The sequence below is a fragment of the Nicotiana tomentosiformis genome, chromosome 6, assembly GCF_000390325.3.
Source record: "Nicotiana tomentosiformis chromosome 6, ASM39032v3, whole genome shotgun sequence".
Classification (NCBI taxonomy): Eukaryota; Viridiplantae; Streptophyta; class Magnoliopsida; order Solanales; family Solanaceae; genus Nicotiana; species Nicotiana tomentosiformis.
Window position 1 is genome coordinate 30,965,988 of NC_090817.1, and position 15,342 is coordinate 30,981,329.

At 33.6% G+C, this 15,342-nt stretch overlaps 1 protein-coding gene across 2 annotated transcripts; it reads left to right on the top strand.

Moving 5' to 3' along the window:
- The first annotated feature begins 5,955 nt into the window (after nt 1–5,955).
- Nucleotides 5,956–13,274, top strand: LOC104114948 (dihydroflavonol 4-reductase). Of its 2 annotated transcripts, none has more exons than XM_009625505.4 (7): nt 5,956–6,193; nt 7,669–7,851; nt 7,945–8,162; nt 8,439–8,598; nt 8,725–8,935; nt 9,020–9,175; nt 13,131–13,274. In XM_009625505.4, exons 1-7 carry the CDS (start codon nt 6,073–6,075, stop codon nt 13,192–13,194), a joined length of 1,113 nt encoding a protein of 370 aa, XP_009623800.2. In that variant the 5' UTR covers nt 5,956–6,072; the 3' UTR covers nt 13,195–13,274. The 2 variants fall into 2 exon arrangements, with proteins under 2 accessions (XP_009623800.2, XP_009623801.2); XM_009625506.4 differs by having other exon boundaries at nt 5,960–6,193; nt 7,684–7,851.
- Nucleotides 13,275–15,342: the final 2,068 nt, after the last annotated feature.

The following is a 15,342-nucleotide window of genomic DNA, read 5'->3' on the forward strand; positions in this document are numbered from 1 at the left end:
TGAAGGAAGGTTGTGAATAGTATAAATAGATAAGTATAGGTCGCAAGCTAAAATATAGTAAAGCAACAAGGTTTTATGACATGAGTAAGGATGAGAAAGGGCGAGTGAGAACATGACGAGAATGGATAAGTCCTCGGGATTAAGCCCATGAAAACAAGAGAGCTAATGGTTTCTCTAATTTATAGAAACTTCAGTATAGCCTGAATAAACTCAAAGGAGTCTAAGACTAATAGTATTTAGAAGAGATGAAATGTTGCCCTGATAATAGAATAAGGGTGTAATTGTGATAAATAAAGGATGACGTTTGGGCCTTCGATTGAGTTATGATTTGAAGAAAAGAAAGGGGGATGTCATGAGTTGTACGGAATTAGAATAACCCACATAGGATGAATCATGTTGGGATGCTATGAAATACGGTTATGGAAGCATGGTATCCCCCCCGGGTGGATCAGTCTGATCATTTCAGATGTTCTCCGATGAGACGTGAGCCCTAGCGGCAGTGTTACATAAGAGGTCAAGTTATCGGTATTAAGGTGAATCAACAATGGATGGATAAAAGTTACAAAGTATGAGATGAGATAAGACCATCATTCTTAAGATGAACAGTAATGAAGAAGCATTAAAGGACTTAGATTTATACATATAGGATAAGCAACGAGAGTAACCTGGAGTTTGGTAGCAAACCTCAGTAACGATAAATCGAAGCAAAAGTTATGGAATAGTATGACCTACCTAGATGCAGTAAAGTCATACGGATGGATAAACGGATCTATGAAATAAGGTATAGCAATATTCGTAAGTTCGACAGGTACCGAGCGAAGAACTTCAGTATACCTATAGGTTCCCAGAGGAGCACCTTGTTATAGTTATGTATATGTTCACAAAGTGAGGCCTAGAGATTGGCTAAAAGATGGAGGAAAGAAGAGTCGCATAGGCACGCATACAAGGACAAAGACGTACATACTGCATGATAAAAGGTAGCAATAGTTACGAAATTGGAAGGATTCTGACCACAAGTCATGGTGTGAGAAAAAGGCCTAAAGGGGAGAATGCTCTGGCCTTTGGATTTATTCACAGAACAGTTACCTAGATGGAAAGGAGAGTACTAAAGTATTCAGAAGACATAAGTTATGAAAACTATAAGTGCATCAGTCAACATTCGAGGACGAATGTTTCAAAGAGGGGGAATGATGTTACACCCCATATTTTTGTGCATGAAAGTACGCCATAAGTAAATTGATATAAGCTCGAAAATGAGATGTTACATTCCCCATTTTCGTACATTGAAGTTTCGTCGTAAGTTAATCGACGTAAGTTCGGGAAAGAGATTATTTTGAGATATAAGCATTATGCTATTTCAACAAGCGATGAGTAAATTCGTGAAGGTGAGTAATTTCAACAAGGAATTCATGCGAAGTTATACTGTGTAATCGCAATGGGATTTTGCGATTCTAAGAGAGCACGGTACAATCTTTCTTAATAATATCATATGGATTTTTCCCTACTTCGATTCGTCGTTATGTGTTTCATAGCGATTGGCGTGTGTTAGAAGGATTGTCAAGAGAATCGGCTTAGGTACGTTAAGGCTAAGTCCTTCCTTTATTTTGGCATGATCTCGTAACTACATGTGTTTGATAACGAGACATAAAGAGAAGTTCATACTCCCAAATTTATATACATTATCCTAGTCTCATAAGTTATACTATCCTCCCTTATCAGGACTTTATATTCAATTGAGTATTGTCTTCTTCCAGTCAAGAGAGCGGCGGGTCTATATATATATATATATACAGTATTACAGTATTTTCACCACCATCGAGTTATAATCTGTGGGCATGCCCCTATTAGGCAACCTCTGATCAGATGGTAAGTTATATACCGAGCCTAATGTGGTCGAGCGCCTATGAGCGAGCCCAGAATGGCCGAGATACAGAGCCTAGTATGGCTGAGCGCCTATGAGCGAGCCTACTACGACAGAGCAGTTATATATATATTGAGCCCTATAAGGACGGACAATTATTTTACTTACTATATTGAGAGAATTGAGTAAGTATCAACAGGTAACCATATCTTCATATTATCTTTGACTCTCAGTTACTTTCAGTTATTATATTATCAGTTTAGTTTTAGCTTTCAGTTATTCTGTTGCCTTACATAATCGGTACATTATTTCGTACTGACGTCCCTTTTTCTGGGGACGTTGCATTTCATGCCTGCAGATATAGATAATCAGTTTGACGAGCCCTCATAGTAGACGAGGTTAGCATTCAGCGAAGGATCGGTAAGACTCCACCTCATTCAGAGTACAGCCGAGTCTATGAGTCATCGTGTCAGGATTTTGCTACAGACTTATGGGCAGGTCGGTACCCTATCCCATTTGACGTCTAATACTCTTAGAGGCTTTGTAGACAGCGATTCATTTTGTACAGTATGTCAGAGGCCTTGACGGCCCATATGTATTCATGTTTTAAGAAAGATGGTTCATTGATACAGTGTTTTCCCACTTATAGTTATACATTACAAGTTGTGGCCATGTTGGCCTAGTTATCAATGATAGTACGATAAGAAAGATATATTATATTGGTACTCGATTGAGTAAGACGTCGGGTTCCTGTCACGGCCCGTCGATTTGGGTCGTGACACGAACCAACCAACCCGGTAAGATATAATACAGTTGTAAAGCACAAAAGGAGCAGAAATGGGAGAAACAGGGCTATAACTCTCGAAACGACCGGCCGTATCATTACAACATGAAATAATCATGCCTAACTTCATACAATATTTGATATTCAAAATGAAAAACAAAGCCTTCATCTTTTTTGCACACCAAAGAAAAATAGCAAACATTTTTCTAATATAGGATAATATAAGAAATAAAATTGACATAATTAATTTGCAACATTTTCTGACAGCTTCAACCCAATAAATATGTCTGCTAACATAGCAAATGAAATATCATTTGCTGCATTTTTATTTGTTACCACTTCTTCACTTTCTTTAACGGTCGAGCTTGAAGATGACTCTTCCTGTGAACAACTTGTTTTTTTAAATTTGTTGAAGGCTTCTAAGGCTTCATCATAACATTGGAAAGCTTGAAAGTAGCTACCCTCGACTCCAACAAACATATTAACACACTCAGACCAATATTTGTATAATCTCGGCTTCTTACCACAAAATACAACAAAAACCATAGATTTGAGATTTTTTTTTACCTTCAATTGATTTTTCAAATTCGTTGAACGCCGATATGGTCGCATCGTGAGATTTGAAAGATTGGAAGATGCTACGCTTAACCCCGATAACCATAGGAGAACATTCACTCCATGAGTAGTATATTCCTGGTCTTTTACCAGAAAATACAACATATACTTTTGAAGTACTATTCTTCTTCGACTGCACTATTATTGATTCCTTAATCTATTCACTCACACTTAGAAGAACATAGGAATTTAAATGAAGGTTTGTTTAAGTATGTTTTCGGCCATCTAGGTTTGTTTAAATAGTAGGGCTTTGAAGGCCTTATTATACAAAAAATATACGAAATACACAATTAAATATATGTATATAGATGAATAAATTCGAGATATATACGTGTGTACTACAAAAAAAAAAGGATGAAAAAATACATAAAAAGATTTATTTTATTTATTTATTAAAAAAAAGAAAAAAGAAAAAGAAAAAGAGGTTTATGGGAAATAGGGTTTGCATGCTTTATATCTTCCATGTATTGGGAAGACAAGCATTAAATGGGTGAGAGAGAAATATTCAAACCTAACTGTAAGGGCATTCTCGATATAAAGTTTGTCCAGAAACCCTAATTTGGGTGTGAATTTACTTTATTAACCCCATTTGGGTCATTGTGGCAAAAAATGATGTGGCCCAAAGGAGTTTTTTGCTCTTTTTGATTGTATATAAACTCTTTTATTTTTTGAACTTTCAACCAGAGAATTTCCCATTTGATGGACACCTTCAAGAACTTCACATTTATCATACCATTTGAAAAAGGAAAGAAAGAGATGAAAATTATCAATTTTTTAATTGGAAAATGAAAAATGTGATTATACCATATCTGATCTTATGGAGGATCAGAGTATCTTTTGATCATTAAACTCCTTATTTAACAAATCAATGACAAAGTTATTCTTTAACGCATGATGCGACAATGAACTACCAAAATCATGAATTTAGTTATTATGATGCGACAATAAAGGAGAGAAATCATAAATTTGGTTAGAATATTCCAGAAATAGAAAGAAATTAGAAAGGAACTTTAAAACATCAAAGAGCAAGTGCGTATGGCGTTTCCCACAAGGCCACAATTTATGATATATATATATATATATATATATAACAAATAGTAAATTTGGAACTTAGTTATTAGTTCCTCTGTTTAATTTGTTTGAATCTTTTTTGGAGTACGAAAGTTAAATTAACTAATTTTCGACGTAAATTTGATCATAAATTTTTTAATTTTTTAAATAAAATTTATATATTTAAAAATTATATTAAAAATACTATAAATCAGAACAGGTAGCTATTCAAAATATTTAAAAACTATCAAGAATATGATCAAAATAAACTTTCTTTGACTCACCAATTAATAATAAACTCATTCCTTTTGAAATAAAATAATAATAATTTCTAAAATTTGAAACCCATAAAATATTAAATTTTGAATCGACTCTATCAAATATCAATGAGCGAGGGTTTGTCGGGGGAGCCTGTGGCAGTACAGATGATGGATTTACCACCAAATGACACATGAAAGCTAACCATTGACTGCTTTCTGTGCTCACATGAGGGAACAGTAGTCCTTTTAATTCGTATTGTTGTTTAGTCTACCTGAGGGGCATGCATGAAAATATGACACGTGTTCCATGATGAAAAAGCTATTTTCCTGTAACGCTCTTTTTTTTTTTTAATTTGTTTAGTGTAATAACTCTTTAACTTTAATTTCATACCGCAATAATATGCATGTATAGTTACGTTATAGAAGTGTCATGATGTTTAAGGTTATAAAGTTTAAATATTTTTTTTGTGTCAAAATCTTTTTTTCCTTAAATATTAGTATATGAGCAAAATATTGTATAAAAACTCCAACAGGGAATATTTCACCGCATTATACGATTCTTTCGCGAAGCACTCTTTTTGCTCCTGCGGCCGCAAGCAAAGAGGTTTCAAGATATCAGACGACCATGTGACAATAAAAAAATCCGAGCAAATCTCTGAGACAGCGTCTTTTTGAATTTTTATTTTTTTTACGTAAAAAAGAGTTGGATCAAAGGCTCGTCTATGTATCTTCCGTAGAGGAAGGGCCCTCAAGCATCAAAAGCGTTAAGAAAAATGGGATATTGCTGAGTCGCTACTTACACACGAAGCTTGTTACTGAAGCGTTAAATGTGTTTTACCGATAGATGTGAAGGGATGAATTGAGATACCTCCGCATTCATGAGTTAAAACTTTGAATTAAACGCACTAGTACATTTCGAATACCACATTTTATAAAAATAATAAATTAAACATGGTACTCCCTTCGTTCTAATTTACGTGAACTTGTTTGATATGATATGGATTTTAAGAAAAAATGAAGATTTTTTTAATTTGTGGTCCTAAACAAGTCAAAAAGGGGCCCAGAGTATTTGTGTGGTTATAAAAGCTTCTCATTAAGAGTAGAATTATAAGTTTAAGTAAAATTATTTCTAAATTTAAAAATAATTATTATTTTTTAAACAGACCAAAAAGGTAATAAATTCACATAAACCGAAAAGAATGAGTATATATTAAGACGAAGGGATCGGAGTAGGTAAACAATTAAAATATGAACGAAGATATAGAAATTCTGAGTTAATGGGGCTTTCCAAGAAAGGCCAGACAAGATATTGTTTGTTTATCACTTGAATGAATAGGACATAAAAGCCAAAGCCGTATAAAGACAACACACTAGTTACAAAGTTGTCCTCCCACTTTTTTATTGCACCTATATTTGATCCTACTTAAGCACTCCTCTATTCAAATCAAGCTGCTTTCTGATTTGTGTCGTAAGTGGTTTTGGTTAATAGTGCAAGAGAAAGGATGGAGGAGGAGAAGCTGAAGAGTTATTGTGTAACAGGAGGCAGTGGCTTCATAGGTTCATGGTTGGTTAGGTCTCTCCTTCAAATGGGTTGCAAGGTCCATGCTACTGTGCGCCATCTAGGTTCGTTTCTGATCTGCTCCTTCTTAGGATCACTATAACAATACTAGTAAATCATTGAAACTTTATTGTCATTGTAAAATTCAGTTTTTGATATGGATATATGATTTAAACTCAATGGGTTCGGCCTTCACAATATTTTGCCGTTAAATCATTGTACTTGTTAAAATTTTATTAGTTTTACATATATATGAGAGACAAAAAATATTGATTTATAGTGGATAAAGTTCACATACACTAATATGACAATTCAAACATCACATTATATTGTTTAAGGTAATCATACCTGAAATTAACCCTTTGATTTAAGAAAGCCAGAAAGCCAAACTTTTGGGTTGGAAAGGAAAAAAATGTATCTTAAGGGGGAAAAAAAGTAGGATTATAAATAATTACGCACAAACATATCAATCAAATGTGTAGTAGCTATCTTTAAGGCTTAAAAAGCCGCTATCCACCTTTAGTGGGATTTGATTCAAATTAAATTAGCAAAGAGAATATAAAAAGAGTATTAAATATGATTACGAAGGTGTGGTTGTTACAGCTGTTAGTTTTTCTCAAACTGTGTAACAGTTTACTTTAGCATTCTTAGGGTTTGTCCGGTAGGGCGTATAAAAATAATGTTAAATAAGATGTATTAGTAATGCATGAGTTAGTAATGCAAGCATTAGTTATACAGAGATTATTTTTTATGCATTATTTGGTGTGGTATATTAAAAATTAAAATGCATTGCATAATTTTTAAGAAATTTAATTGTTTACAAAAATGTCCTCCATATTCTTTAACTTAAGGGACTTTAAGGATAATTTTGTCTTTAACCATGCTAATGCATGCATTAATAGCCTTTGTATTGCTAATGCCATGATTTTCTATGCATTAGCTATACATAGGATAATACCAAATAGAGTGTATAACTAATGCTTGTATTAGTTATACATAGGTTGAAAAAGTATACCAAACAAAGCATTACTAATACATAAAGCTAATGAATGCATTATTTTCTCTAACACACTCTATCAAACGACCTCTTAGTACATTCGTAAAACAAAATTTACTGCTTCACTGAAATCAGAATATGGTGTACGACATATTCATGCGGCCTGTAAATTCTATAGTACGTGTAGCGTGTGAAGATAGCTCTAAACATGTGTTAGAGCTATCTAGGGCGGATGCAACTTACACTTAATGGTTCAACTAAATTCAGTATTATCGACACGAAACATAAATATATGAAAAATCACTAAAAAAATATTTTAGTAACAAATATTGAATTCTGAACTCATAATTTGAAAAGTACAATGTATTTTGTCTCTTAAATTCTCAAAACTGATATATCGTGTGGATTTCTTCAATTCCAAGTTGCCATTCAAATTTCATGATTCATTTATTTGAATGAGCAATAACCCCATTTAGAGAGAATTGTATTAAGAACTGCTCGCCATGAGTTCATTCGGAAGTAGTATCACAAATTATTTCTCAGTCTTGACCTTTTCAGAGAAATCATCACATTTGTTGAAGCTGCCGGGGGCGAGTGAGCGGCTAAGATTGTTCAAAGCTGATTTAAGAGAAGAAGGGAGCTTCGATGAAGCAGTGAAAGGTTGCAGTGGCCTATTCCATGTTGCTGCACCCATGGAATTCGGGGTACAAGCCACACAAAATGTTGGTAAATAAATATACGCTTAATTAATTCTCTAAACTGTTACTACTTTTGGAGTTCAAAATTAAATTTCTTTGCTTATTTAATTTGAACTTGAAGACAGCTATGTTCAAGGAAATTTCATAGAGCCAGCAATCCAGGGCACCTTGAATGTTCTGAAATCTTGCTTGAAATCTAACTCTGTAAAAAAAGTCGTTTTCACATCATCAATCAGTACAGTGACTGCCAGAGACAGCTATGGAAACTGGACACCTCTTGTGGATGAATCTTGCAAGATACCTGTCCAACATGTTAAGCACACAAAACCTAGTGGTTGGGTAATTCTTTTTCCCCTATACTCGGACTACTAAGAAATAAAAGAAAGACTTCTGAGTATTCTTAGAATTTGTGCTAGCATTATGTTTTTATGAGCATGTCATTAAGAGTAAAACAGAAAGTTTAAAAGAAAAATAATGTTCTTTCTTGTCAGACTAAAAAGGAAACGATATCATATAAAATGGAACAGATGGAGTACTAGTTTAAATTATTTATCATGACACTAAGTGCACTTCGATCTATTAGTTTAGTTTGTAATCGGAAAATGTCTTTGGTAGGTTTATGTACTAGCAAAGGTTTTAACAGAGGAGGCAGCATTCCAATTTGCAAAGGAAAATGGCATTGATTTGGTTTCAATAATAACACCAACTGTAGCTGGTCCATTCCTCACTTCTACAGTTCCTTCAAGCATTCAAGTTCTCTTGTCACCAATAACAGGTTTTCTTTCTTCCTGTTTTAATTTAAACGAATTTTTTGTTCAGGTTACATTTGTCCAACATTAACTTTATAACTGGTTTATTTTCACATGTTACTTAGCTTTACTCCTTTTAATTACTTTCATAGGTGATCCAGAATTGTTAGCTATACTCACTGCTGTGAACTCAAGAATGGGATCAATTGCATTAGCTCATATTGAGGATATATGCTTTGCTCACATATTTCTCATGGAGAAGGCGAAAACAGAAGGACGATATATGTGCTGTGCTCGGAGTTGGGCTATGTCTGAAATTATTGATCACCTCATAAAAGAGTATCCTAATCCTGCTTTAGAGAGGTTATATATCCATGTCTTCAGAAAAGTTACAGTTAATGTGAATAATTTTGCAATAAAGTAACAGTCTAATTCTCAATGTTTCAGGATAGCAAGAGGAGGACATGATTTGGTGATCCCTTCCGAGATATCTTCAAAGAAATTGAGAGATCTGGGATTTTCTTTCAAGTATGATATCGACGATATCATTAGAGATACAATTAGTAGCTGTACGGATCATTGCTTCTTACCTTCTATTCAAAAGTAAGCATTTCTTCATTGTATGAGCTGAGAATTTAACTCTTTGAGGTAATCTAGATGTTCTTTTGGTGATTGCTTGTAAACAACAGTAGAAGTGCGACTAGTTCAAATTGGAAACTTCACTTATGAACATACTATATTCAGAAACTGATATTGTATTCTTAAGAACTTAAAAATTGTTGTCTGGTTGTTGAAAATGCCAGATTAGCAAATTAATAATTTTATGCAATAGTTTATTGTAATCTTAAGTAGTTTGTTTGCACAAAATCCCTTCATGTGGCCATGTTGTATGGGATTATCGCTGTGGCTACTTGATAAGCCCCGGTTACTATCATTATTTGAGAAATCATTCTGTATTTACTTCCACAACGATCTTTCAAAGATTTTTTATTATATTTTTAAGTAAAAAAATTGTGATTTGTTATAAATAGAATTGTATTTAAGGTGAATATCTATATTTTAAAGAGATTCTAGGGTTTGTTACTTGGTGGCTAAGTCACTTTCCCCACGTTGTAATTCATCCCAAATCAATAAGATTCTCTCTCTACTTTTTTCTGTAATACTCTTTTTTTTCTTTTATTATTTCATAACACGTTAGACTCTAACAAGTTGAACAGAGGCATCTACTTTGGTCACCAGGTTTTGGGATACGTGCATGGTGCTCAACTTTTACATAATATTTGAGCATAATGATTGTCAATTGTTTCATGAACTTCCCTTTTCTCTATTAAATTCTTAACATTCTATAATTTGATTTTAAATGCAAGCAAAGACAATGAATTTTGATTATAACTCTAATGGAGTTTGTAAGATATTATAACCACCTGAAGTGGTAAAATTTTCATGTCTTGCCATGATCAAATTCATGTATGATTATGAGCACAAGAAGTGGAAACACGTCCCATTGAATTTACTTCATTCTCGTTCCCTTAAGAGAATATGATAGCAATATGCAATAAGTCTGAAAGAAGATAAAATTATTACCGTGAAGGTATCAATGGATGTGGATGTGGCAATTGACGAAATTATAATCATTATCATTGTGTAGTGAGAATAATAAGGATTCTCAAAATAATACTTCACTTTGCGAAAATAATGTTTGTCATCGATTTGACATGAGATTTTGTTAAGCACATATAGATGATTATGGTCCATTCATGATGTGAATGTGACAACATGTGATTTATGAATACATATTCATTCTTGGAAGAATATAAATGTGCTAGTGGTAGTGAATATACCACACTCACCTCTAAAAGGAAGTTTGAGATGAAATAAGAAAATAATTTCATTATTATGGCATAAATGGTCATTGATCACGTACCTATTGTGATTATGCCAAAATATTATGGCAATGTGATTATTAAAGGACAACAGTAATGTAAGAAACATATCTTGCATATAATTTTGATCATGACCATAATAGTATAACTTTCTCTTTGAGAGAGATATTCACCATATGGGTATTGATGAATATATGGCAGTACAAAATTAATTGAGAGCTCTAGAATAGCCAATTCTGACTATTTTGGAGAAATAAAATTGATTATCAGTAAGATATTGTGTCGTAGTAAGTCTCATCTAAAGTATTCGTGAAAGCGACTGGTTATATTGAGATTATTAATAAATAAAAAATTTAATTAATATATTCTATTACAATAACTTGTAATGGGGTAATATGTATATGAAAAGTTACTCGCTTTATTCTCCAGTTTGTACTACACAAACAAAAGAATGGCACAATAAAGTAGAAGTTTATTGATATAAAAACTCATATCATAATAAACTTGGAGTTTATTCATAATTGCACATGTCATGGTGTAAACATAAAGTTTATCAATATTGATAATTTATCCAAATGGCATAATTGGTTTAGCCATATTAATTTAAGTATGATGTGCAAAAATAAAAGAGAATTCACATGGGTAAATATTAAAGAACTAAAAAGTTGTGTATGAATTCTCTTATGTTGCTTGTTCTCATTAATTAATAGACCAACTAAAATTGGGATTGAATCACATGAATGCTTGAATTATCAAAGGTGAATATGGGCTCATTCACCTGCCATGTATTGATGCATCTAAGAGATGTTTACATGTGAGATTATTATAACTCACAACCTGATGTTTGCGAGATAACTTGCTCAATAATTTAATTTAGAGCATAATTTTCAGATTTTGTATTCAAGACAGTTCATCTTGATAAGTAGGTTTACATTACAGTTGGTTTAACAAAATAATTTATTGAGTGCCTCCGCTTAATTGCTAAATTATTGCTTATGTAAACAAATTTATCTATATCAATTTGATATATGTTATATACGAAAGTATATTACATTTTCCCCTCACAAGTGGTTCAGGGTCAGGAACCAAATAATTTCATCTTATTATTATTATTATTAATATGCGGTGTATATTTTGTTAACACCATAACGCACGAAGATAGATTTTCAAAGTTGTGGAAGCATGATAAACAGTTGAGAAAAAGTTACGTGGAATGAATTATCATTTGTACGTCCAGATCCTCGAATAAGAAGATATGAACTTGAAGTTCATAAAAAGATAATTCATCTACAATATATTGCAAAGCATGTCATACGTATTTGTTGACCCAAAGAAAGTAATTTATATTCTCACGGCAAATGCTCCTATTAGAATAAGTCCTAGAAGGACAAAGTCTATGGTACGCTTAAAGCGTATAGACAAATCGATTTCAAATAAAATTCTTGATAAAGAAGATGAGAAAATGATCATAATAAGGAGGCAAGTGATCTAGAAGATCACATGACATAATACTTCATAAAATATTAGGAGAGGTTCAGGTACCTGAAAATATGAATGAAGAGATCTCTATGTCATGTCTTTATGAAAAAAATATTGGAACCGATATAAAATGTTCGTCGACGACATCTATGATAACGCTAAATATATATGAGGATCTTAAGTCTAGAGTAATAATTCAAGTAGAATTGATTTTATATGAAAGACATGTAGTTTTGGACCTGCAGTTCAAGCACTTGAAAGTATAAAGTCAATAATGTGTGCAATCACCTTTATCTATCTTATATGTCTAGCATGACATGAAAACTTGATGTAAATCTAAAGTCTATTTGTATGGCTTATATATGATTTAACTTATGACATTCCTTGAAGGATTTAAATCGCTTAAAGTATATACAATTCTTGATCCTCAAGTACCATATCCTAAGTGCTATTTGTACACATATGTTTCTTGCTATAATTATAAGCATGATAATATGATAGCGACAATCTCTATATAGATATTGAAAAGACCATTCCACTATATTATATGAAGACATTACATATCTATCAAGAATGATGATTTCAAGGTGCAACATATTCATTCAAGTGATAATATGGTTGATTCGTTCACCAAATCTCTATCGATGTCAACCTTCAAGAAGCTAGTGTACAAGATTTGGATGCGGAGGCTTACGGATGTGAATTGATGCTCTCATTAGAGGGGGAGTTAATACGCGTTGTACTCTTTTTTCCTTACAAGATTTTGTCCCACTAGTTTTCCTTGCTAGGTTTTTAACGAGGCAACAAAAAGACGTATTTCTAAACATGTGTACTCTTTTTTCTTCTCTAGAATTATTTTTTCACTGGATTTTATTTTAGTTAAGGTTTTAACGAGACACATTATTTGTTGAATAGACATTCAAGGGGAGGTGTTATAAATAGAATTGTGTTTAAGGTGAATGTCTATATTTTAGAGAGATTCTAGGGTTTGTTACTTGGTGGCTAAGTCACTTTCCCCCTATAAATAGAGGGGTTATATTCTATTGTAATTCATCCCAAATCAATAAGAATTCTTTCTCTACTTTTCTCTGCAATACTCTTCTTCTTCTTTTATTGTTTCATAACATGATTTATATAATAAACCTTTTTTTGTAAATTTAATACTCATGTAAATTTTATGTCAAAACCATTTGCAGGGGAATAGGTTCACCTCCAGTACACCGTCCGTCTAGCTCATGCGGTGCACATTTAATTTTGTGACACCTATCAACTTTTAAATCTTATGGTTGATATTTATTTAACTAAAACAACCCCTTAAACCATTGATATCTTAGGAAGTTGAATAGCTTGTCCTGTGACACCTTCTCTTGACTCGTATGTTCATCTGGTGCGTGTTGCATAATATTTCTTGGTTATGTAATTATTTGCTTTAACTTGAGAATTGGAATGAAACTGTCCTAATTGGGTCATGTGCAATGTGTGAGAGATATGAAGCTGTGTTTTGTAATATCCTGTGCTAGTCTAAAACTTTCTGCGTATGTGGGACGAAGTGAAATAAGTAAATCTTGTTGAGTCTATGAGATGATTTAGACATTTTTTTGATTAGTCCATTGAGCTTTAATTGCCTACCATTGTTAATACTTTCTATAGTAGCCATTTTGAGTCTGTAAACCTTTTCCTTGGGAATCACATTACAAGTTTATCCTCTTTTATTTTTAATTGACGTTATAAATCTTTTACCTCTAAAAGTACTTAAATTGTAAGACTAAGCACTAGAAAAAGTAAGGAGGATACTTAGGTAGCTTTAGAGTGGAATCACAGAAAGGAAAAAAGGTGTACTTGTGCAAGCAAATAACCACTAGCGAAAATTACAATCATATAGAGAGTGTTAGAAAAGAAGAAAAAAAAGGCTGAACACAAACAGAGACACTTAAAGTTGACATAATTTTTCATTTACACAACTAAACTTATGGGTGCTACTATTAAGTACTTACACTATCTAAAACTTGTTCCAACTAGGCCCTTTTTGCTGAGTTGGTACATAAAGTAAGTTTCACCCACTATAGGCGTGAAGAGCCCAAAAAAATGATTTTTTTTCTTTTTATTTCTTTCTTCTTCTTCTTCTTCTTCTTCTTCTTCTTCTTCTTCTTCTCTCCACCATAACTTCCACCATTGCCTCCCCCACTTTACAATTTTGTAACGATTTGATCGATCGTTTTGAGTTCTAGCATGTCGCTATACGGTTCGAGACCTTTAGTAGCTTCACTTTATATATTATGACTTGCGTGTGTGGTTGGTTTTGATTTTTGAGAAGTTCGGATTTGATTTGGAAGAAAAATTCTCAATTCGGAAGCTTTATGTTGGAAGAGTTGACCAAGGTTTGACTTTTGAGTAAACGACATCAGAGTCAGGATTTGAAGGTTTCTATATATTCGTAAGGTGATTTCGGACATGGGCGTAAGTTCGGGTTGAGTATCGGATAGTTCGAGAGCGATTCAATACTTATTATCGGAAAGTTTGTATTTTGAAGGTTTTGAAATTCGCTAAGTTTGACTTGTAGTGAATTTTGGTTTTCTCAGGCTCCGAGCAGTGTTCCAGGACCTTGTATAGGTTTATTTTATTGTTCGGAACTTGTATGTGAAGTTTGGTCGTGATCCGGTATGTCTAACTGTGATTCAGACGCGTTCGACGAAATTTGAAGGCGTGAAAGTTAAAAGAAGGATCTTGATCGTCGATTCATGGTTTAGATGTTATTCGTGGTGTTTAGAGCCTTTGGATAAGTTTGGATAAAGTATTAGGACTTATTGGTAGGATTAGATGGGATCCCGGGGACTCGAGTGTGTTTCGGGATGGTTTCAGACCAAATTTGGGTATTTTGTAGCTGGTACTGGTTTCTAGTGTTGTCCGTCGCGAACGCGGTGTGGAGCACGCGTTCACGAATAAGGATTTGAGCTGGAGGTAGTTTGCGATAGGCGAATCGCGTTTGCGAAGGTCTGTGTAGTGGTGCTACCCGTTCGTGATATTTGGGTCGCGTTCGCGAAATGAGAAGCTGGGCTGGGGGGGTTTGGCCTTCGCGTTCATGGAGGCGTTGTCACGTTCGCAAAGGGACGGCTTGGTAAAGCATCATGTTCGTGAGTCGTCTTGCGTTCGCAAAGAAGATTTTTGGAGCAGGAGCTGTGTGTGTTATGTGAACACGAGGGACATGTCGCGTTTGCGATGAATGATCGACTGGGCAGTATATAAGCTGGCAAGTCGGATTTTTTCTCATTTCTCTTTTGCTTGGGTGATTTTTGGGCAATTTGGAGGAGTCATTTTCATCATCTATCATGAGGTAAGTGATTACCACTTGTTGTAAGTTAAATACATCGAATATACATGGATTTTAACATAAAATTTTGTTAAAATTGT